Source organism: Macadamia integrifolia, unplaced genomic scaffold, assembly GCF_013358625.1.
Source record: "Macadamia integrifolia cultivar HAES 741 unplaced genomic scaffold, SCU_Mint_v3 scaffold2425, whole genome shotgun sequence".
In the NCBI taxonomy this organism is placed as follows: Eukaryota; Viridiplantae; Streptophyta; class Magnoliopsida; order Proteales; family Proteaceae; genus Macadamia; species Macadamia integrifolia.
The window spans coordinates 41074-64887 of record NW_024868709.1 but is presented as its reverse complement, the minus strand read 5'-3'; the positions used below and the strand labels follow the sequence as shown (position 1 = coordinate 64887).

Below are 23814 nucleotides of genomic sequence, written 5' to 3'. Positions count from 1 at the left end.
TGACCATAAAAATCGAAAGGGGAGATTTTAAAGCACTAAGTAATCTGAGTAGAACTAGTTGAACAAAGTTAATTCACAAACTTAGATACACATGGCAAGGAAGTTAACCAGAGCAGTCACACTAGAACACGGAATGTAAGAGACCAAACTTATCATGACTCACTCACTGACTGTACTAAAGAACCTTCAGTTGCAACATTTTCAGCTTCCAGAAGCTTCATTTGGCGTTCTGCATGTTCCCTTTCACATTGGCTGATTCCCATGATAATATCAAGCATGGTACCAGTTGTGCCAAAAAATACCAGGGGTGCCAGAGACTTCCGTCGTATCCCTACTGGAATTGCAAGCAATGCCCCAGCCACAGAGAATACCCATGTTCCCAGTGCACTGCAGATAACCCACAAACCAGTGTGTTAAACCACTGTATTCAAAGTACTGATATGATCATACTAATCTCTCAGGATTTTATTTGATAGTGAGATATCATGCCAAGAAATGAACAGGTCAGTAGAGCTTTCCATTCAACATTAAACAAAGCACCACTGCAGCAAAGTAAATTAAGTCAGAACATTCAATGGTACTACCATCTCTTCAGTGACTATACAATGACTTGGAGGAACTAACACAATTTCCCTGACACCCATTAGGAGTATTCAGCAATACTAATCCTCTTCCCAAAAAATAATAATAATAATAATTATTACTAAGCAAATTTACTAGAGCCAGACTGACACTACCAGCCACATAATACTCCTAACTCCATCTTCCTAGATATAAAAAAGAACTAGAAAGAATTAGGTTGTATCACTTGTCATCTATAAACTATAAAGACAATTGCATTTAACATGAGAAAGGATAAGCCCCACACAAACAGCTGAAGCGCACTGTACAATGAAAACAATGAAGAAAACGAAAACTCACCATGCTACAAAATGAGAGCGAGAGAGAGAGAGAGAGAGAGAAAGAAAGATCCATGCATCTACATATAATTACAGATCCTTAGGGTGGTGGCCCCTGAAAAAATTAAAATATGAAATAAGTAATAAATTACTTAATTTTTACCAAAATAAACCCTTTGAATCAAAATAAAAAGGACCCGGTCAAACCTGCAATTAGGCAGACTGGGTCAGACAGGTTAGGGGTTGGACCATAAGGGGGTATATAATACCAGCCCACCTAGTCTGGGACCCATGCCAAGCCCATCCCATTAATTAATAGAGCTAACAGGCCAAACAAGTAACAGAGTATTTATTTTACAGGCCAGGTTTGAACTAGTACAGTGAATCAAGAGAGGTCACCCTTGCTAATTTAGTAACATGTCAGGAATGGACTTGCAGAGTCTTTTTTTCTTCTTTTTTGGCAGTCTATTTAGTTCCCTTAGTTGTTGTTCTATTGTTGAGAAACTGTACGTGAAAAAGGTTTTTTCAACAAATGCTTTGGTGTTGCAGGAAAACAGTGTGATTAGGTAGAACATTAACTGGTGATAGGGCTCGTCAACCTTTCTTTACTTTCTGAGAGATTCTTGACCAAATCATAATCAAATACAGTAAGAAATTGCAGCATCCATTTTTTAGGAGGTTTTAGAGAGGATCACATGAGTTCACAAATCAATGATTGATCTTAAGTCCAGCAAAATGCCTTCAAATTCACATTTTATTACATAACAAATATACTTGCTCAAATTTTGCAGCTGCTTTGGGACAAAAAAATGAAGCCTCAGTGAAAAAATTGGTATTAGTCCATAGCATCTATCACTAAGCCCCAGAACCAGAAACTATTTGACTAAGGGGTGGAAAAAATTTGACCAACCCATCTGACAGATTTTGTCCAACTCTTTAAAACCAGGTCCATACATAGATTACCTGTCTGAAATCCAGGTTAGGATTAAGGATTAATCTCTGGTTTGCAATTTGGGTCAGGTTTGGATTATTATATTCAGACAGTCCCCCCCCCCCCCCGGCCCCCTCTTTTAGATGACTAAGTTTCATAGGTGATTTTTCAGGGGAGTTATAAATAAATATGTATAAAAGAGGGGTGTTTCAATTAATAAGATAATTACAAAATACAAATATGCAAAGGATGAGAGAAGTTAATCAAGGTTTCGCTTCACATCGAATCTCATGTCAACAGCAATGACTCCTCGTTCTCCGCCAAGATGAAACACCACCGATGCAGCAAATCAGATCTCTCAGCAGTGGGATGCAGTGTATGAGATAAGTCGCAGACTCAACAATGGAACAGCCAATCAATGGTTAAGGTTTTCTACATTTCTCTTTTTCTTCAGCTAGATCTTGATGGGCATTTCTAAATCGAATGGTTTTTTTTTTCTTTTAAACTAATTGAAGAGTTGATTGAACACAAAAATTAAATTTAATTTAGTCCCGTTAGATTCTATGATCGGACCTAATGTGGGTATAAGGTGTAAACAAAAAATTAAATTTAAGTTGGAATGGGAAAACACTTACCATGAGTACCACAAAAGTAGAACCTCCTAGGGAACTTAGCCCTTCCTCTACATCTATCGGCAACGATTGCACAAACACATAGAGAATCTCCTTTACTCACACACAACTAAGGCTTGAAATCCTGTCCTCACTAACCAAAAGAGTAGAGAGAATTGTGCTGCATAATAGGGATGAGGAAACCCTAATTGCAGTTGTGACAAAACTTGATCTTAACAACCAGAAACCTATGAAGAGGAAGAAAAGAAGAGATTGATGAAGATGGAGAAAAGGAGAGGGTGAACACGATAGGAATGGAATGGAATGGAATGCCTATATTGTGGTCAGCCACTCCCTTTTATTAATCAAGCAACCAACTCTTAGTAGGAAGCCTACTAAGAGTCCAAGTCTAATTACAATAGAAAGTAATAACTAAGCTTATGTCTAATCATAATAAAGGTAAACAACTAAAAGCAAACAATAACTCAACATTATCCCGTGGTACACAGTACCACACTATCCCACGGTTGCTTGATTAATATAGGGGGAGATAGATCACTCACCTCAGGGCTATTATGACCATTGGAAAACAGAGTATGGTGAAGAAGATTTAAGAAACTCAAGTAGAAGTATATATCACAGAAAGCAGCAACAGCGGCCACATTATATCACAGTAGGCAGTATATCACAGCAGTAACAGTAAGGTACCATCGAACAGCAGAAACCCCAGTTCTTCTTCATATTGAATTGACAAGGGTTTTACAAAATTTCTTCTTCATAGCTCTGATACCTTGTGACAACCTTGATCTCAACAACCAGAACCTGTGAAGAAGAAGAAGAAGAGAAGAGAATGCTGGAGATGGAGAAGAGGAGAGAGGGTGAACACTATAGGAATGGAATGGAATGCCTCTATCATGATCAGCCTCTCCCTTATATTAATCAAGCAGCCAACTCATCGTAGGAAACCTAATAAGAGTTTAATAACAATAGAAAGTAATAACCAAGCATAAGTCTAATTTACAAAGGTAAATAAAATAACTAAAAGCAAACTATAACTCATTATCCCATTATCCCACTGTACACAGTACGACTCTATCCCACGTTACACAATATCACACGACACACTTTAACAGCAGTATCACGCACCAGAGAGAAGAGAGGAGGGTACCAAAATAGTGTTGGTCAACCAATTCTCCTCCCCTCCCCTTATTTTATAGAATCTTAAGGATAAGATCCCCTACATAGATTCCAAATCTCTTACTATAATATATTTACATATATATTTATATTTGATACATCTTCAATTCATAATTAAAGATGTTTACCGATATATACATTAAGGTAAATATCAATCTTATATCTCCCAAGTTTAGTTAAGAACGCTTTAAGTCCCTCTAACAATATCACATAATGGACCTAAGGGCACAAAAATAATTAATTTCATCACTTGTCCATTGTAATTCCATGTATAGAGAATCTGAACCGTTGATCGGATCACTTTTCCTCTTTTTTCTTTATTCCCTGTTTCTATTTTCAGTAAACCTGCAATCATGACCAAGTTGAAGACCAACTGGGCTGCTGATGATGTACCATGGCCAGTCCTATTAAGCTTCATCAATGGTCTGAAGACTGAAGTTCTACCATCTCCTGCGGCAACTCTGGATCTGGAAATTTTGGGGCAAAAGCCAAAGATCTATTTCGTCTTGTCCCTTAATCCCGTCAGTAGACAGGTTTTTTTTTTCAGGGCAGAAGTCCCTTAGTTGAGGGCTGACGTGTCATGAAGTTTCTTCAGCCACAGTTATTTCCAAGCAAGATGCAAGAAGGGGAAAGTGTATCTCAGCACTTGGACAAGATGGATAAGATGATCAAAGAATTGGTAGCTGTGAGAGTCAAATGACAGAAATTTCGAGAGAGGAGATAGAGTATGGCCACGAGCAAGGCGACCAATGTGATACCCTACTTTCTAAACGCGGTCTAATTACTAGGTTGGTCCGGTTTGGTCTTGTAGGACCTGGACCCGAGCGAGCCGAGGCGGGTGCCTTATGGCACATGATGGCAAGGGTGACTCTGAACTCGGGTTGGTTAGATGAGTCGGAGTCCATGCCTAGTGAAGTTCGCGTGCCCAAGCCCTACACTTGCACGTATCACGAGGCCATGGACGCACAATAAAGGTACGTAGCCGTATTTTATGTCAAGTATGCTTATTAATTAATTACCGGGAGTGAAATACGTGTCGGGGCCGAGCCCCATTGAAAATTTCAATGTTTAGACTAAATTCTAGCCGACTGGTGGGTGGTCATAGGTGGGTCGGACCCACCAGTGTGACCTACCACTCTGGTCTTTAGATATTTTGACCCCACTATAAATAACATTTATTACCTTTCCCTCACATCATTTATTGTTTTATACGATGGGTGAGAAAAGTAAAGAAGAGAGAAAAAAAAGAAGAAAGAGGAGAGAGGAAGGAAGAAAATGGGGAAGGAAATGCTCGTTGTGCGTCGCCGAGGTTGAATCCTTCGATTTCGACACCGGATTAACGATCCTCATCTCGAGATCTACGATTTGAGGTGAGTAAAGTCCATATTCCTTGAACCCTTACGAAACCCTAAGTGAAACCCTTCGATTTGGGTAGCAATCCTTTGGATCTTGTTATAATCTCTTGAGAATGTGAATCTAAGGTTTAATAAATGTTCTATATGTTGTTTATGAAGGATTTAGAGGAAGACTTGCAAGATCTGTAAAGCATTTGTTGATCTTTTGAGCTAAAGAGAAGGATTTGAGGTTTTGAGGTGTTCTTGAGCGAAGAAGTAAGATCCATGCTTAAGACTCCGGATCGACCTTAGATCTAGGTTGGAATCATGATTTGGAGCCTTAGATTTGTGGAAAATGTGGTCAAATCAACTCGTGGTGGTTTCCCCAAGGTGGGATGAAGAAATGAAGTGAACAGCAAAAACTCGGTTCTGATTGGTGGGTGTCCTGGAAGTGGTCGGACCCACCAATCCGGAGCCCACCTGTCCTGGTTGGGCTTCTGGCCCTACCGGTGGGCAAGGATTGGTGGGTACTTGGCCCACCAGTCTAGGCAGTGTCCCTGGATCAAGAGGCGAGCAAGGACTGGTGGGTGCCTTACTCGCCGGTTGACCCACCAATCTGACTTCTTAGGTCCCAATTGGACCCAAATTTGTCGGGTAACCTACTCTAGTGATTCTAAACACATTGGGATCATCATGCCACATTGGTTATGAGCCTAAAATGGAGTTATACTAAATTTGACTTCATTTATGATAGGTTGTACTAGAAACTTACGTCATTGCGCGCCGGATCTTCCTCGTACCGGAGGTGATCATTGTACCCAATTAGGTAAGTGGGAAGAGGACATTGCATCATGTCATTCTGGTTGTAGACTAGCCATGTCATCATATTATTATTGTGTAGACTAGTCATCCACGTGTGCCATTGCATGCATTGATGTGTGCATTATGAAATTTATTTTTGACTTGACATGCTGATATCTTAAATTGTTAAATGCCATTCTTGCCTTGTGATATGAGATGGATGACTATAAATTATTGAATCTGATGCTTTGCTAGACTAGATGCCGTAGTCGGCTTGAACACAAATGCATTGGTGACCCGTGGAATGGGATGCGGTGACACTATGCAGTCGTACTATCTCATATAGGAGCATAAGGTTAGGAATGACATATCCCTGTGCTACAACCCTTCCCAGTAGGGGTTTAGGTGTTGGGTATATCAGGACTTTTAATTTAATGACACCGTGGGTCGGCAATTTACTTTAATGCCGCTGTGGGCCAGCATTTTACTTTAATGTCGCTGTGGATCGGCAATTTACTTTTCCGGTACCAATGGCTGGCCTTCTCCGGCACCAACGGCTGGTCTTCTCCAGCAACCCTATGGGCGTATCGTGGGATGGGGTTCGCGGCTCATACCCGGAGCATACGCACACTATGGTTACGAGTAGCACATGACCTATGACTTAGAATTGTTGCCTAGGTGGACTAAGATAATAAAATGAACTGTACGCATATAGGTTCATTTGTATTGTGCATACTTGTTTGGTCTTTCTTTTCACTTATTGGGCTAGTGAGTCCATCCCACGTGGGCACCACTTTTTAGATGATCTTACAGGTTATCCGGCTGAAGAGCTAAAGTCGGGACCCACAGTGGAATTTTCAGTCGAGGACTGGTGGGTCCCTGAAGATCTCGGGCACCGGGGCAGAGTGCCCGTGCGATAGCTGTGTTACGAGTCAGCAACATTCATATCATACAGATTCTTTTTTATTATTTTGAAAATGTTACCCCTTTTGTGCTTTAGATGTTTAAATTGTATTTCTTATGTATATATCACGCCTACAGACCCAAATGTAAATGTATTATGTAATACAATTTGGGTATCAAGAGTATTAGAATATTTACAGATATGTACATGTAAGACTTCAGCTGAATTACTGGATTTGCTTGACTTAGTGTGTATGCTATGTTGTGGTTACTGTATCAGATGATCCTGGCAGGTTTTGGGTTAACAGGTGTTATCTCGGTCACCGGTCCGGTTCTGTATGGAACGGGGTGTGACAATCGGTGGTATCAGAGCACGATGCTCTACCCAAACACAACATATAAGTTAGATCCCATAGAGTCTTATAATAGAACCCCGGGGTTGGGTAAACATAAAAGCTTTAAAGGGATTAAAAGCTGCAATAAGATGAAAAAGTCTAAATACTTGCATTCCATAGCATGCATGGGAGTAGAACTTAGATAGATTAACAAAGGACCAATCGGTCTATTCCATAAACCATTACCTTAAAAAATTTGGCAACATAACGACACTATATTGAATTTCCAAAAATTTTTTTTACACAAGTCACCTGATAAACCACGGACACAAAGATAATTACAAAATAGGGCGACAGCCACTGTCACCACCAAACCACAACAGGATAATGAAACCAGTAAAACATTCACAAAATACTATCCAAGTTCCAAACAATAGTAGTGTATCAAAATATACAACCACCAAGTATCATAGACCACCATCATCAACTAGAAAAGAAGAAATCTAGAGGAAGAAGCCGCCACTCTGTCAATCATCATAGTGGTCCATGATGAAGGTTTCCCCGCCTGTAGGCCGTGAGGAGCACTTGAATTGATAGTCGTAAACGTCAAACCTGGCATTCGTTAAGGCGACTTCTTTCTTCACACGGAGGAAGTCGGCAACAATTCCGTTAGATACATTATCCAAGTCCTCGGTGACGTACTTGAAACTGGCCTCTAATCTTCCTAGTTGGTGTTGTACCGCCAAACATTGGTCGACCCTCTCCTCTATATGCTCAGAAATCCGATCTTGCCCTTCCTTCAGGGCTCCAATACTGTCCATCAACTTCTGAAAATCAAAAGCCCCACCTACAGATGGTGGAGCTGTAAATTGTGGATCAGCAACCCTAGTCTCTAAGGGCTCCTCCTCGAAGATCTCATCGTCATCTATCTCCTCGTCTGGATAAGGGCAATAATCATCATCCTCCTCACTCACATACTCTGCCTCCATATACTCTGGCTCAGGCTCATTTGCTCCCTGTGGTGCCCCCATTGGCACTGGCAACCCCATCCTCTTCAGATTTTCCTTAGTAAACTTATCCCCTGGGTATTTCCCTTCCTCACCTAACAAATCCACCTGGAAATACTCAAACACCTTGGTAAGTGACCTACAATAGGGAAAGCCGGAGTCATTGGGGTGAGCAGTGTGGTACTCCATCGTCTTCATCATGACATAGGGGAGGCAAAGGTGGGAAGCCCCCACTTCCAGGGCCATAGAGAGGCAGTATGCAAGGTAAGCTGTCATAAAGCTTACCTGGTTCCTGTGACCTGCTCTGGGAAGCAGGCTGAACTGAGCCGAGCATGCGAAAACTCGGGCGGCTGCATTATAGGCAGTCTCAGACAATGGACACACCTTATGTCCACATATGGTCTCAAAGATGACCTCCTGCATCTTCACACTCAAACCCGGACCCACAGCCTTTATCCTTGGAGGGTTATAAAAATAGGCACCTTCAGCTGATATACCTAAGATGGCAGCCAACAAATCCACCCTCAGAACAATGTCTACTCCCTTCACTAGACTGGTGAGAGAGTACTGCCTATCCCTAAAGGAAGCCTCCAGGTTACAGCAGAAGTAACGAACAAGGTCCTCGTGGCTTGGGTCTGAGTCTTTTATGTCTCTTGCTTAGTGGGCCCCAATTAAACACCAATAAGGGTGTTTCACTACGTAGTTAGTCATTGTTGGGAAACCCAACTATGCATTAGTAGTTAAGTAGGGGTGTGTTTGGTTATGTGGTGTGATGTATCAATGTAACATGTGATATAAAATGCATTTGATTGTGAATATATATACAAATGTTGTAGCACTCAATCAATGCTTACATTTTGGAATAATCCAGGTACAGAACACCATGGTACGCACCAGATCCGGTGGTCGTGCCCGTGGTAGCTCTCATGGTCGACCATCTATTTCCCATGGTCCTCGACCCTTGGGGCAATCCTCACATCCACCACCACAAGTGGATCATGATCCGGAACATGTTCAGGGTAACTCACCCGTGAACGAAATCCCGGGTCCCCCACATGGCATCACTCCTGGTGATGTGGTGACCCTTGTACAACAGTCGCAAGGGGCTTTCCAGCAGCAGTTGCTTCAGCAGCAACAAACATTCATGGCTGCTATGCAGCAATATATGAACCCTACTCTAAAGGGTCAACCTCCTAGAGGAGTTACTCCACAAGACCCTCCAATGCGGTCAGGTGTTAGGAGTACAACTTGGAGCAACACCGTCTGAGGTTACACCTCAAGATCAACTAGGAGGTACCCCTCCGGTTCCACCATATGGCACTCCGCCATTTATGATGCCTCCACCCTATCCGTACTATCCACCAGCCACTACTACAGCAAAGGTGGTGGAATCTTTTAAGAAGTATATGCCACCCATCTTCACCATGGTGGGTAATGACCCGTTGGAACCGGATCAGTGGATCCAAGAGTTGGAGAAAGTATTTAATATTGTAGAGTGCACAGAGACACAGAAGCTTCTTTGTGCTGGGTTGCAACTTAAAATGAAGCTGATTCTTGGTGGAAAGCTTCCAAGCCTATATTGATGGTAACTCACCCAGAGCCTACTTAGGAACAATTCAAGGAATTTTTCTTGTCAAATTACTATCCCAAAAGCTTTAGAGACCATAAGGAGGAGGAACTTATGGCACTAACTCAAGGAGGCAAAACTGTTCTGGAGGCAAAACTATTTTTCTCCTCGCCATATGAGGACGGCTGAGGAAAAAGCCCAAAAAATTTTGAAGGGGCTGAAGACATCCATTGATACAGTACTGGACGTGTCGGATTTAACTGAATACGCACAGATTGTGCAAAAAGCTAAGACAATGGAAGATAGGCAGAATAGAGAGCCATCCCTTACTCCAGGATTATGGAAGAGGGCAAACTCATATCCTGATTCGGGTAGCCCGAGTAAGAGCTTTTGTGGATCAAATTCCCATGGTCCTACCTATAGGCAGCCTTACAGGCCATTGAGTTATCCTTCCTGACCGACTAGTGGACCGGGCACTACATCTTCCCATCCTAACACTAGTGTGGTGCCTACGGCCTCAAGACCCCCTCGTCCTTCAGTTGCACCAGGATCAGTATAGAGAGCTCCTGCTCCAGTTCAGTCATTGCCAAACCGATGTTTTAATTGTCATTTTTACAAGCAATTCGCCAAGGATTACCGGTACCCAGCAGCGGCCCCATCTATTCAGCCCCCTGTTCATAGACATTCATTGAATCGGGGAAACCAGCCTCAGGGAAGGATGTATGCCCTAACAGCTAAAGAGGCTGAAGCCAGTACAGAAATAGTAGCAAATACACTTTAATTAAAAGATCTTGTGATTAAAATTTGAGTAACTTGTTATACTTATATGCAATACAATGCTAGGTGTCTTAACTGTATCTAGTATACCTGCATATGTCTTGTTCGATTCTGGAGCTTCGCATTCATTTGTGTCTAAGAGATTTGCTAAGAAGCTTGATGTGCCAACTAAGACCTTAGAATGCAAGTTAGTGGTTAGCACACCTACAGGCACGGTGGAACAATTGAAAGAAATCTGTGGGCCGTGTTCAGTTGAGATTAATGGGAAGAAACTGGATGTCCAGCTTATCAAATTCAACATACAGAATTTTGATGTCATTCTGGGTATGGATTGGTTGTCGGCTCATCGAGCAAATGTGATGTGTGCTGAGAAACAAGTTAAGATGAAGGATGATGAAGGGGTAGAGCTTGTTTATCAAGCAGAAAGGTCAAAGAGACCCAAAAAGACTATCATCTCTGCATTGCAGACGGTGAAATTATTAGAAGACGGATGTCAAGGCTACCTTGCATCAGTACTAGATGTGGATGCGAAGGTTACGCCACTGAAGGAATTAGAAGTAGTCAAGGAGTTCCCTGATGTTTTCCCAGATGATCTAACTCAGCTTCCGCCAGACATAGAACTAGAGTTTGCCATTGATCTGATTCCTGGAACTGCCCCAGTGTCTAAAGCTCCATAAAGAATGGCACCAGCCGAATTAAAAAAGCTACAGGCACAGTTGCAAGATTTGTTGAAAAAGGGGTTTACCCAAGTGTCTCACATTGGGGTGCACCAGTCCTATTTGTTAAGAAAAATGATGGTAGTCTACGTATGTGTATCAGTTACCGAGAACTGAACAAGTTAACCATTAAGAACCGGTATCCGTTGCCACGCATCGACTACCTATTTGATCAACTACAAGGTGCTAGAGTGTTTTCAAAGATTGATTTCAGATCGAGTTATTACCAACTCAAAATAAAGAGCAGTGATATACCAAAGACAGTTTTTAGAACCCAATATGGTCATTATGAATTTTTAATGCTATCTTTTGAGCTAACCAATGCACCGGCTGCTTTTATGGATTTAATGAATCGGGTATTTCACAATGTCCTCGATAAGTGGGTCATCGTTTTCATTGACATCTTGATTTACTCGAAGTCGGAAAAAGAACACGCAAAACACCTGAGAATGGTGTTACAGATATTAAAAGAACAGCAATTGTATGCCAAATTCAGAAAATGCGAATTTTTGCTCAAGCAAGTAGGATTCCTAGGACACGTGGTGTCTGAGAATGGGATCGAGGTGGACCCAGATAAAGTAAAAGTTGTAGTAGAGTGGGAAGCACCCAAGAGTGTAACAGATATCAGAAACTTCTTAGGTTTGGCAGGCTACTATCGGCGCTTTATTGAAAAAATTTCTCGAATTTCGGCGCCAATAACTAAGTTGACCAAGAAAGGTATAAAGTTTGAATGGTCAAAAGAGTGTGAAAGCAGCTTCCAGGAGTTGAAGAAACGATTAGTGTCAGCTCCTGTATTAACCATCCCAAATGGTACAGGTGGGATGACAGTCTATACCGATGCATCCAAAATAGGATTGGGTTGTATTCTCATACAACAAGGCAAGGTGGTAGCATATGCATCTAGGCAACTCAAGGAGTACGAGAAGAACTACCCCACTCATGATTTAGAACTGGCAGCAATCATATTTGCTTTGAAGATCTAGCGTCATTATCTGTATGGGGAGAAGTGCGAGATCTACAGTGATCACAAAAGCCTTAAGTACTTCTTCACCCAACGGGATTTAAATATGAGGCAGAGGAGATGGCTTGAGCTAATGAAGGATTATGATTATGATATTCAGTATCACCCAGGCAAGGCTAATGTGGTGGTCGATGCTCTAAGTCGAAAGGCTCAAACAGTTTCACTCTCGTACTTAGCTGTCAGTCCACAACTTATACAAGAGGCGATGTTGATAGATGAAATCCTTCTATACGAAAGAGCAACCTTGGAGCTTGAACATCAGCCAGATGATGTTAAGCATTTGACTATATCCTTGACAGCCTTATAGGTACATCCATCTGTAAGATAAGAGGTGATAGCGAAACAAGCTTTGGATCCGGAGCTGCAAAGGATCAAGGCTGAAAATTCATGAGCAGACAATGAATGACCCTGACTTCACAATAGCCAATGACGGGGCAGTACTATTTCGGGAAAGGTTGTGTGTACCCTATGACATGGAGATATAGGACAAGATTGTGAAGGAAGCACACAGTTCTGAATACTCACTTCATCCTGGAAGAACAAAGATGTATAGAGATGTTAAACAAAGCTATAAGTGGCCAGCAATAAAGACCACTATTGCCTTTTATGTAGCATAATGTCTCGTGTGTCAGAAGGTCAAGGAAAAAAGGCATTGACCATATGGCACTTTGCAGCCACTCCCCGTACCAGAGTGGAAATGGGACAGGATCACCATGGATTTTGTCACAGGGCTACCCCGTACACCTAAGGGAATGGATGCAATTTGGGTGGTAGTTCACATGCTTACCAAGACCGCTCATTTTATCCCAATCAAGACCAATTACTCCATGAACAAATTAGCCCAACTTTATATGGATAACATAGTCTGTTTACATGGAGTACCGGTAAGCATTGTGTCAGATAGAGACCCGAGATTCACATCTAGATTCTAGAAGAGTCTCCAGCAAGCTTTAGGGACACAAGTGAATCTGAGTACTGCTTTCTATCCACAGACCGATGGGCAATCAAAAACGAACCATACAAATACTGAAAGAAATGCTTAGGGCCACTGCAATGAAAATGATTGGCAGTTGGGAAGAAAACATACATTTTATGGAGTTTACCTATAATAATAGCTATCAAACCACAATTGGGATGGCTCCGTATGAGGCATTATATGGCAGAAAGTGCAAAATGCCCCTATATTGGGACGAAGTAGGTGAACGACGGATGCTTGGACCAGAAATGATACAGATGACGTGTGACAAGGTCGACGTCATTCGGGAAAGGATCACGTCAAAAGAGCTATGCAGACAATCGTAGGAAGGACATTGAATTCCAATAGGGGGAGAAAGTATTTCTCAAAATCTCTCCTACCAAAGGGTTGCATAGATTCCACAGGAAGGGCAAGCTAAGTCCGAGGTATATTGGCCCATTTGAAGTCTTGGCTCGAGTTGGCTTCGTAGCGTATATGTTGGCTCTTCCACCTTTTCTCAGCTATCTTCACAATGTGTTCCACATGTCTATGCTGAAGCGGTACATCCATGATCCATCACATGTGCTGCCTGTAGAACCTGAATATTTAGAAGCTGATATAACCTATGAAGAGCAGCCAACTGAAATCTTAGACCGAAAGATAAAGACTCTTCGCAATCGCTCCATCGCCTTTGTGAAAGTTTGATGGGCCAATCATTCGCTTAAGGAAGCATCTTGGGAAAAAGAAGATGACATCCAAGCCAAGTATCCTCATTTATTCGGACAACAAGGTACTACAATTTCAAAGACGAAATTTTAAAAAAATGGGGTAAATGTGATACCCTACATTCTAAACCCGGTCTAATTACCAGGTTAGTCCGGTTTGGTCTTGCAGGACCTGGACCCGAGCGAGCCGAGGCAGGTGCCTTATAGAACATGATGGCAAGGGTGACTCTGAACTCAGGTTGGCCAGATGAGTCGGAATCCGTGCCTAATGAAGTTTGCGCGCCCAAGCCGTGCACTTGCAAGTATCACGGGGCCATGTAAGCACAATAAATGTACATAGCCATATTTTATGTCAAGTACGCTTATTAATCAATTACTGGGAGTGAAATACGTGAAAACGAAATTCCAATGTTTAGGCTAAATTCTGATGGACTGGTGGGTGGTCATAGGTGGGTCAGACCCACCAGTGTGATCTACCACTCTAGTCTTTAGATATTTTGACCTCACTATGAATAGCATTTATTACCTTTCCCTCACCTCATTTATTGTTTTATACGGTGGGTGAGAAAAGTAAAGAAGAGAGAAAAAAAGAAGAAAGAGGAGAGAGGAAGGAAGAAGAACATGGGGAAGGAAATGCTCGTTATGTGTCGCCGAGGTTGAATCCTTCGATTTCGACGCAGGATTAACGATCCTCATCTCAAGATCTACGATTTGAGGTGAGTAAAGTCCATATTCCTCGAACCCTTATGAAACCCTAAGTGAAACCCTTCGATTTTGGTAGCAATCCTTTGGATCTTGTTATGATCTCTTGAGAATGTGAATCTAAGGTTTATAAAGGTTCTATATGTTGTTTATGAAAGATTTAGAGGAAGACTTGCAAGATCTGTGAAGCATTTGTTGATCTCTTGAGCTAAAGAGAAGGATTTGAGGTTTTGGGGTGTTCCTGAGCGAAGAGGTAAGATCCACGCTTAAGACTCTGGATCGACCTTAGATTTAGGTTGGAATCATGATTTAGAGCCTTAGATTTGTGGAAAATGCAATCAAATCGACCCGTGGTGGCTTCCCCAAGGTGGGATGAAGAAATGAAGTGAACAACAAAATCTCGATTCTGATTGGTGGGTGCCCTGGAAGTGGTCGGACCCACCAATCCGGAGCCCACCTGTCCTGGTTGGGCTTCTGGCTCGACCGGTGGGCGAGGACTAGTGGGTACTAGGCCCGCCGCTCCTGGCCCTCTGATCCAGGCAGTGTCCTTAGATCGACAGGCGAGCAAGGGCTGGTGGGTGCCTTGCCCGCAGTTGACCCACCAATCCGACTTCTCAGGTCCTAATTGGACCCAAATTTGTCAAGTAACCTACTCTAATGATTCTAAACACATTAGGATCATCACGCCACATTGGTTATGAGCCTAAAATGGAGTTATACTAAATTTGACTTCATTTATGATAGGTTGTACTAGAAACTTACGTCATCGCGAGCCGGATCTTCCTCGTCCCGGAGGTGATCGTTGTACCCAATTAGGTAAGTGGGAAGAGGACATTGCATCATGTCATTCTGGTTGTAGGCTAACCATGTCATCATATTATTATTGTGTAGACTAGTCATCCATGTGTGCCATTGCATGCATTGATGTGTGCATTATGAAATTTATTTATGACTTGATATGCTGATATCTTAAATTGTTAAATGCCTATTCTTGCCTTGTGATATGAGATGGATGACTATAAATTATTGAATCCGATGCTTTGCTAGACTAGATGCCGTAGTTGGCTTGGACACGAATGTATTGGCGGCACGTGGATTGGGATGTGGTGGCACTATGCAGTCGTACTATCTCATATAGTAGCATACGGTTAGGAATGACATATCCTTATGCTATGACCCTTCCCAGCAGGGGTTTAGGTGTTGGGTATATTAGGATTGTTGGTAACTTTGGTGATATAACAAGCGGGTCAATCATACTGCTTTTAATTTAATGTCGTCGTGGGTCGGCAATTTACTTTAATGTCGTTGTGGGCCAGCATTTTACTTTAATGTCACCGTGGGTCGACAGTTTACTTTTCCGGTAACAACGGCTGGCCTTCTCCGGCAGCCCTATGAGCGTATCACGGTATGGGGTTTGCGGCTCGTACCCGGAGCATACGCTCACTGTGGTTGCGAGTAGCACATGACCTATGACTTAGAATTGTTGTCTAGGTAGACTAAGATAATAAAATGAACTGCATATGCACGCATATAGGTTCATTTATATTGCGCATACTTGTTTGGTCTTTCTTTTCACTTACTAGGCTAGTGAGTTCATCCCACGTGTGCACCACTTTTTAGATGATCTTGCAGGTTATTCGGCTGAAGAGCTAGAGTCGGGATCCACCGTGGAATTTCCAATAGAGGACTGGTGGGTCTCAGAAGATCTCGGGCACGGGGCAGAGTGCCCGTGCGATAGCTATGTTGCAAGCCAGCAACATCGATACCATAAAGGGATTTTTTTTTATTATTTTGGAAACGTTACCCCTTTTGTGTTTTGGATGTTTAAATTGTATTTCTTGTGTATATATCACGCTTACGGGCCCAAATGTAAATGCATTATGTAATACAATTTGGGTATCAAGAGTATTGGGGTATTTACAGGTATGTACATGTAAGACTTCCACTGAATTACAAGATTTGTTCGACTTAGTGTGTGTATGTTGTGCTATGGTTACTGTATCAGATGATCCTGACAGGTTTTGGGTTAACAAGTGTTAACTCGGTCACCGGTCCGGTTTTGTATGGAACATGGTGTGACAACCAAGGTGCCTGGATGCCTAGGCAACACATTGACAACTACAGCCGTGGAGAGGGGAGCAAGGACAGCACCTTGATGCACCCAGAGAAGACAAGAGAGTCAATCCCTCAACCTTTTGGAAGGCTGGAACCCCTAGTAAAAGACATTGTGAGCCAATAAACCTATTTGTCTTTTGGTGTTCTGCTTCTTTACTAGTTTCTGAATTTAGAAGAACTCCCAATGCAATATGTAAGGAGACTATACAAGTTCTAACCTAGATCCAATGAATGTCCACATATATTGTGCCTCCTAGGGTTTTATTTTGGTAAAAGCCTCCATAGGTTCTTCTTCTGCTTTTGTTGTGAAGAAGACCTTTTTATTTCACATAACTTCTAGAAGTTCATGGTTGAGTTGTTGTACTTCCACAATAACTACCGTAGGATCATTTCATTTTGCTTCAAAGAAGTATTCATTTCTTTCTTTCCAAATTGAGTTGCAAGTGGGACCTACGTTTTCCAAATGGCATACATCATACATTATGAACCTCCTCATACCGCGCAATGGCAGGAGCCTCGTGCACTAGGTACGCCCCATAGTTGTCAAGGCATTGCCTAGGCGTCTAGGCACCTCGGATGGCTTGGTTGCCTAAGCAGGTGACTTGTTGGTTTCACCTTGCTTCTAGAAGAGCACAATTGTACCCTAAGAATCTTCTGTTCAATAGAAAAGTCATTCAATCAAGGAGAATCGATGCATGACTTGAGTTGTTGGGTTCTTACAAGCTATGTATGAGGTACTTTGTAGACTATATTGCACCACTGTCAGTGGCACGAGGCACACAACACGTTTGAAGATGTACATCACTTTTTATGGAACAGATTATCACTTTCGCTCTTCCTTGTAATAGGGATCCCTAGAGTCTTGGATGGCATCATTGCTAATACGTGGGCATAAAGGATTCACATTTGGTGGTGTTCTTTCGCTAACCTAACTATGTGCTGCATGTAGATTTATCTTGCTATAATATATAATGGATACATAAAAATAAAAAGGGAAAATGGTTTCTATGGGGGACTATAGGGGCTGCACCCAGACACCCAGGGGCGAAATGAACGCCCTACCCCTTATTAAATGCGATAATGACCCCCTGCCGGATGTTTCTGCGTGCTCTCCCATTGCGCAGGGGCCACACTCGTCACTTCCCCACAAGAAACACTTCCCCAACAAAAATAGTAAGGGGTGCCTAGGTTGCCAAGGCCGGCCGTCCAATGCCTTGGGTCACCTAGGCACCTTGACTCCTATATGTGTGTTTGGGGGAGGGGGTTGAATATCTAACTTATTGATCCTTCCCTATTCAACTTCCTTTGAAACTCAAAATCAACCATCAGGTCTTGACAACTATGCTTTACAAGCAGCAATTATGCATGGTTACATATTTGACATTTTTTGCCAAAGGAGACAAGGATTGCCTTGCAGATCAGGGTGTCAACTTTTTGCAGAGAATTTGAAACAAGAGTTTGAACTCCCAATCAGAGAATCATTTAAATTTATTTTTCATTATTCCTCTCCCGAAAGATATTTAAGGTTTCAGTGTAAAAGAGCAATCAAAGGGGCACGTGTTGCATATTGAAATATATTTGATGATACAAAACATCACAATTTTAGTATAGAACAGGACTACATGTGCGCAGATGGGGTATCTCTCCAGGACAAGAGATCAGAAGAAATTCTCACTGATTGTAGAGATCCATCATTCTCAACTAGACGACTACGGTACTGATGCAAGGATTTGAAAACATTAATCCAAAGCAAAGGCACCCTCAATTTCTTCTTTTATATGGGGATACATACAAAGTCAAACTCAATCTAAAACAGGTAGAAGAACTAAGGTTTAATAGTTGAGAATTTGCATTATTTACTATTTAACCCCCGGCCCCAATCATACGAAAGAACCATTTAGTTATTTTTTACAACTGTACCAAACTTCCACCTGTTCAAGAGAAAGAAAAGAAAGAAGAATCCTAAATGACCAGAACACCCTCAACTAAAATTTGGAGATGGAAAGCAACAGTGACAATCTTCTTCTTAAAGAAAAGAAAAGGGAAGGGAGTTATTGACATCATATTATCATGTAACTTAGCATTTCCCATCACACGAGCAGCAACCATACACAAACTCAAAACAAATTCAATTTTTTTTTTTTCAAACGTACACGTCCCTAGCTCACATAGTTCACATAAAAAATTGCTGAATCACTTGGTTTGTCCTGCTTTCATACAATTTTTTGGTCACCATGCAAACCAACATGCTAGAGTGAAGATGTGATGGGTTGACCGGTTTTACTAGTTGGATCAGTCTACATTTAACAATGATGCGCAAAACACTCAAGAAAATAATTGCAATAAAAAAACAGCAAAGAGAAAAATAATAAAAAGGACATACCTAGTGCACGAGGATCCCGCCACTGCGGGGTCTAGGGATGGTCATAATGTAAATATAGCCTTACCCCAGCTTCATAGAGAGGTTGTTTCCTTACTCGAACCTGTGACCACTTGGTCACAATGGAGCAACCTTACTGTTGCACCAAGGCCTGCCCTCTAAACAACTATAAGAAATAAAAATAAACAAATGAAAAAGAATCAGATGTGTCTTATCCTACGACCCATAGTTGTCACGGCGTCAAATCGATCCAAGGCGGTGGAGGGGTGGCTAATCGATTTGGCGATGAATCGCCTATTATGGCATTGCCATGGCAGTCAAATCGTCCATGTGTCATTTTTTATTTTCCCTATTTTCAAAAGTTATTTAGTATGCTACTTTTCTATTTTCCCTATTTTTTAAAGTTATTTAGCATGCTACAAGCCTACAATACATACTCTATAACATATAAAACCAACATTAAGCAACATCAAATTATCAAAAATCAATATAGCCCTATCAAAATCACCCTGCATTTTACAAAAAATCGATTGCTTAGTGAATCAGGCTTGACCTGGCGTCCATGGCAGTGGCATAACAACGCCTATCAGCCAATGGCGACCGCCATTCGTGAGTCACATAAATCGTAGCACTGCCATGAACTTCTTTTTTTGCCAGGACGCCAAATCGCCGCCTTGGCGATGCCATGACAACTATGCTACGACCAATTCCTAGAAAAGTATTTAAGAACTAAGTCTCAGCCTTTTCCCAACTAAATGGCATCGGCTACATAAATCCATGAGGGGGAAAAATAATAGTAAAAGTAAAAAAGAAAGGAACACAGCAACACCTCAAAAACATCTCACCTAAAATGGGGTAGGTTACATGGATCCTTGCCCTCCAAACAGCTCTATTTGAGGTCATATTAGAGTCAAGACCTAAATTCTTCATGTCTTTCTTCACTGCCCCCTCTTATGGTCAGTTTAGGCCTGCCCTTAGCTCTTTTAGCTCCTTCCATCTGAATTTAGTCTCTCCTCCTTATTGGTGCATCCCAAGGCCTCCGTTGAACATGGTCATACCACATTCCCACCTCAAATAACTTTCTCGGAGCTTGTCCTGAATTGGGGCAACTCCCAAATCAGCACTAAAACAACCATAGCCATGGCAAAATAATTACAGACTTAAAACTGATTGATTTCTTTTTCTTTCTTCTCATTTCTTCCTCTTCTTTTTTCTGTATTCTCTTTTTCCTCATATTGGGAAAACCCTGGAGAGTAGAGAACCAAGCTCCAAATTGAGAATCCAAAAAAGAATATACCACAAATAAGAGCATCAATAACTATTTTTGAGGATATATTCTGGGGCTCTAAAAGGAGAATCAGCGGCATTGCCTAGAGTGCAACACCAGTTGCATGGGTTGTGAAATTTAGAAACTGCAAAAGAAATGGAGAATGAAGTAAGACTCATGAACCCATAAATGGACCTAAACATGAACAATGCGGCTTCCTATTTTAGATAATGTCATATTTTGGAAAAGGTATACTCATAGCAGGGAATGGAATGCAAAACTTTTTTGAGACAACTTTGCTAAGCTAGACCAATGATTGGAAAAATAAAGATCAAGGTTTTTCATTGGGCTGAGGTAGAAAATATTGTCAAAGATGTTCCAAAGAGATCCTATTTCTGGATTGGAAACCCCTAATCTTATTGAGAGCTAGGCAGGACAAAATAGCTACTAATTGTCAAACACCACCAGATGGTGGAATAAAGCTTTACTTTGGTGGTTGTTCTCCATGTGTCCATTTGGTGTGGGTGGCTATATTAGAATATTTTGTGGTTCAGACGTTCAGTTAAGTTCATGCCCTATTAGGGCTATTAGGGAAGGAAATTCCATTCATGCCTCGTTGTATCCTTGAAAGTGGTTGAATTTTGTCCTTTGGAAAGGTTATAACAGGGTAGGACTGGAAGGAGATTGTAGAGATGTGAACACTTGGATATATGACCCTTCAGATGAGCCTTGGTGGTTTGTCCATCTAATTGGTCAATTAAGCATATTGTTTCTGGTTTGGAGTGTACATTCCAATGGAAACCTAGGACAGTTATGAGATGGCTGATGATCTTGGAAAACAGGGAGTGGTGCAAGGATATGTTATAAGGACAGCATTCCTTGTGATGCCACCTTTCTATTCTTGTATGTCTTTCTTTGTTGTTGTCTTATACTATCGATGGCAGTTACTCCTTTTGAGGCTTTCTGTACTGTTTTTCTTTGATTTGCAATAAAGTGCTACATAAGAAAAAGAGGGCAAAGGTTCATCTGCCCATGCAATTAAAGAAAATGGGCTTATGGGATTTTACAGAAACAAAATTGAAGAAAAAAGGAGGTTCAGCTAGTGCCAAGTCAAAAAACGAACGGATATATTTTCCTGGGGGTTTCACAGTAGATGTTAGGATGGAAAACAGGCTCGTTTATCAGAAAAATAGGATACGTAAAATATTAAAAAGAATCAACTCCAAAGAAGCCTACAGCTTGATGATCAGCTGAATCTAACAGGTTGAGCACAGAAAACTAACGAGTCTCACCAATCAGCATGCAACCCAAATTATTAAAGTTTCAATCATCAAGATAGGATATAGTGGCCTCAGGAAATAGCATTGTTGGAACGAGAAAAGAAAAAATCGCGAAATTGTTAAGTAGCATCGTTGGAAGGAGAAAAGAAACGATCTTAAAATTGTTAAGTCCTCTCACTTCAATCTATAATTTCGACCTCAAATCGTTTACAGATACTGAATATCCTGATTTTGGAAAATTCTTCCATTTAAACCAAAAGGGAACTTCTGGATTGCGGAACTAAAGACTACAGAACTAATTCAAATCAAACGAAATTTGAGGAATTGGTCTTACCAACTTTAACACTTCAACCATATATCTAATCCATCCGAAAGCAAATCAAACTAACTCCAACAAGGCAAAATAATGGGATTGCCAAAATTGCAGAACAAATTAACTTGGAATGATGAATTATGCAACACAAACATAGAACATGATAAAGAACAGAGTGATTGAATTTAGAGCTTATAAGAACCACTCACTTCGAAACAGAGCAGTCTTCAAGCTGCTTCACAGGCTCTTGGCCGGCCATTTCCCTAGCGAAATCGAGTCCCTTCTTCCCTCTACCCCTCTGTACATATGGGGTTTCCGTCAGGCTTCACACTAAAGAGATGGGCTGTTACCGCCGGGTCGGTTCATTATCCGAATCCAGAACCGAACCCAAATTTGATGAACCAATTTACTAAATTCCAACAACAACAATATGTCTGGATTTAGGGATGTCATTTCTAAGCCCGCACAAGTAGGCCTGACCGAGCCCGACATGTTCACAGCCTGATTTGGACCGGCCTAATTAATAAACATTTCAAGCCCGACACGTTTATGAAATGGGCGTTCACAGTGCAAGTAGCTAGTCCGTCAGGTGTCTGATCGAATCGACACGTTTATATGTCCGGGTTGAACCGACTCATAGTAGGCCGACCCAACCCATCTTCCTTTAATATACAACATAAAATTCCTACTTTTCCAGCACTAATAAGAAACTAATTAAGTTTCTTACCCTTTGCTTTGTAATAGGATCTTATCTAATTAAGCTTTGTTTTGTAAGTTGAAACAGTCATACTCTCTTTTTTTTTTGCCTTTTTTTTTTTTTTTTTTTTTTTTTTGTTAGAACAACCATGATCTCATATCATTTCTTTTCTTGATTAAAGATTTGTATCACATATTTTTTTGCTTTCAAATCACTTAAGAAAAGAATTTTAGGATAGGCATGTTTAAAGCCTGTTTAGAGCCCGTTTAGACTTAAATAGATCTGTAACCCAGTTAATGCCCATTTAAGGAAGTTTGATTAAAGCCCGACACCAATATGCCCGATTATAAACTGCATCATGCCCCCCAAAGTTGAGCCTATTTACTTTAACGGGCGTTCACAATGCAAAGCTTCTAAGTAATCAAGCCCAACTACGCCTGACCGAGACCAGCCCAATCCGACTAGTTGACACCCCTATATGGATTCTCCAAACCTGTCTGAGTCAATAGGTGGGGTCACCCAAAGATCTAGGATTAAATGACATAATACTGGAGATAGGAACAATGCCTCTTTTTTTCACACTTCTACGTCTCATAGAAAACACGTCAATTGAGACTTAAGAATAACACCAGATTTGGCTTATTGAATATGATGGTCTTTTCCCCCATATTTTGGCCTAAGGATGTGAATTTAAAATCGAAACCATTGATCGAAATTGAACTGAGCCATTTACACTGAAACTGCGAAGCTGTTTAGCAAATGATTGGGTTCTGGTTTCAATTTTCAAACCGGTTAATTAAACAATTTGGTTCAATTTTAACCGTTTAACCCGCGGTTTCAAACTGAATTGACACCGTCAAAATCGACCCATTTAAACCGTATACAACTAACTAAAATAATGTGCTAAAGGCACTAAGGCAAAGGCATAATCGGTATATGCTTTTGCCAAAGGCCTAGAGCTAAAAACCCTAAACAATTTGAGACACCAAACTACCAAAGAGCATAAGCCACTGCAAGCATCATCTTAGACGTCTTCTTCTTCTTCTCTTCTTCAGTTCTTCTCCTACCTACAGAAGCCACTATAGACGAAGCTCTCCCTTCACTCTACTACAGAGGATTAGTGATTTGATGGTTTTTCTTGTTTGTTTTATACTCCAAACATGCTCCCATCTACAGTTTTACTACGCTTCTCTGCTTGTAGTGATTGATATAAACAGGTCAACCCTTAGTCCCTACGCTTCTCTCTAGTTGTTCCAGTGATAGATGGAAATGAGTTTCTCT

General features: G+C 41.3%; 1 protein-coding gene across 1 annotated transcript; it reads right to left on the bottom strand.

Moving 5' to 3' along the window:
* LOC122066511 lies at window positions 1-22191 on the bottom strand. The gene is made up of 2 exons (XM_042630325.1): window positions 22046-22191; window positions 1-387 (listed from the first exon to the last, which is right to left on the bottom strand). The coding sequence occupies exons 1-2, from the start codon at window positions 22093-22095 to the stop codon at window positions 153-155; spliced, it is 285 nt and encodes a 94-aa protein (XP_042486259.1). The 5' UTR covers window positions 22096-22191; the 3' UTR covers window positions 1-152.
* Window positions 22192-23814: the final 1623 nt, after the last annotated feature.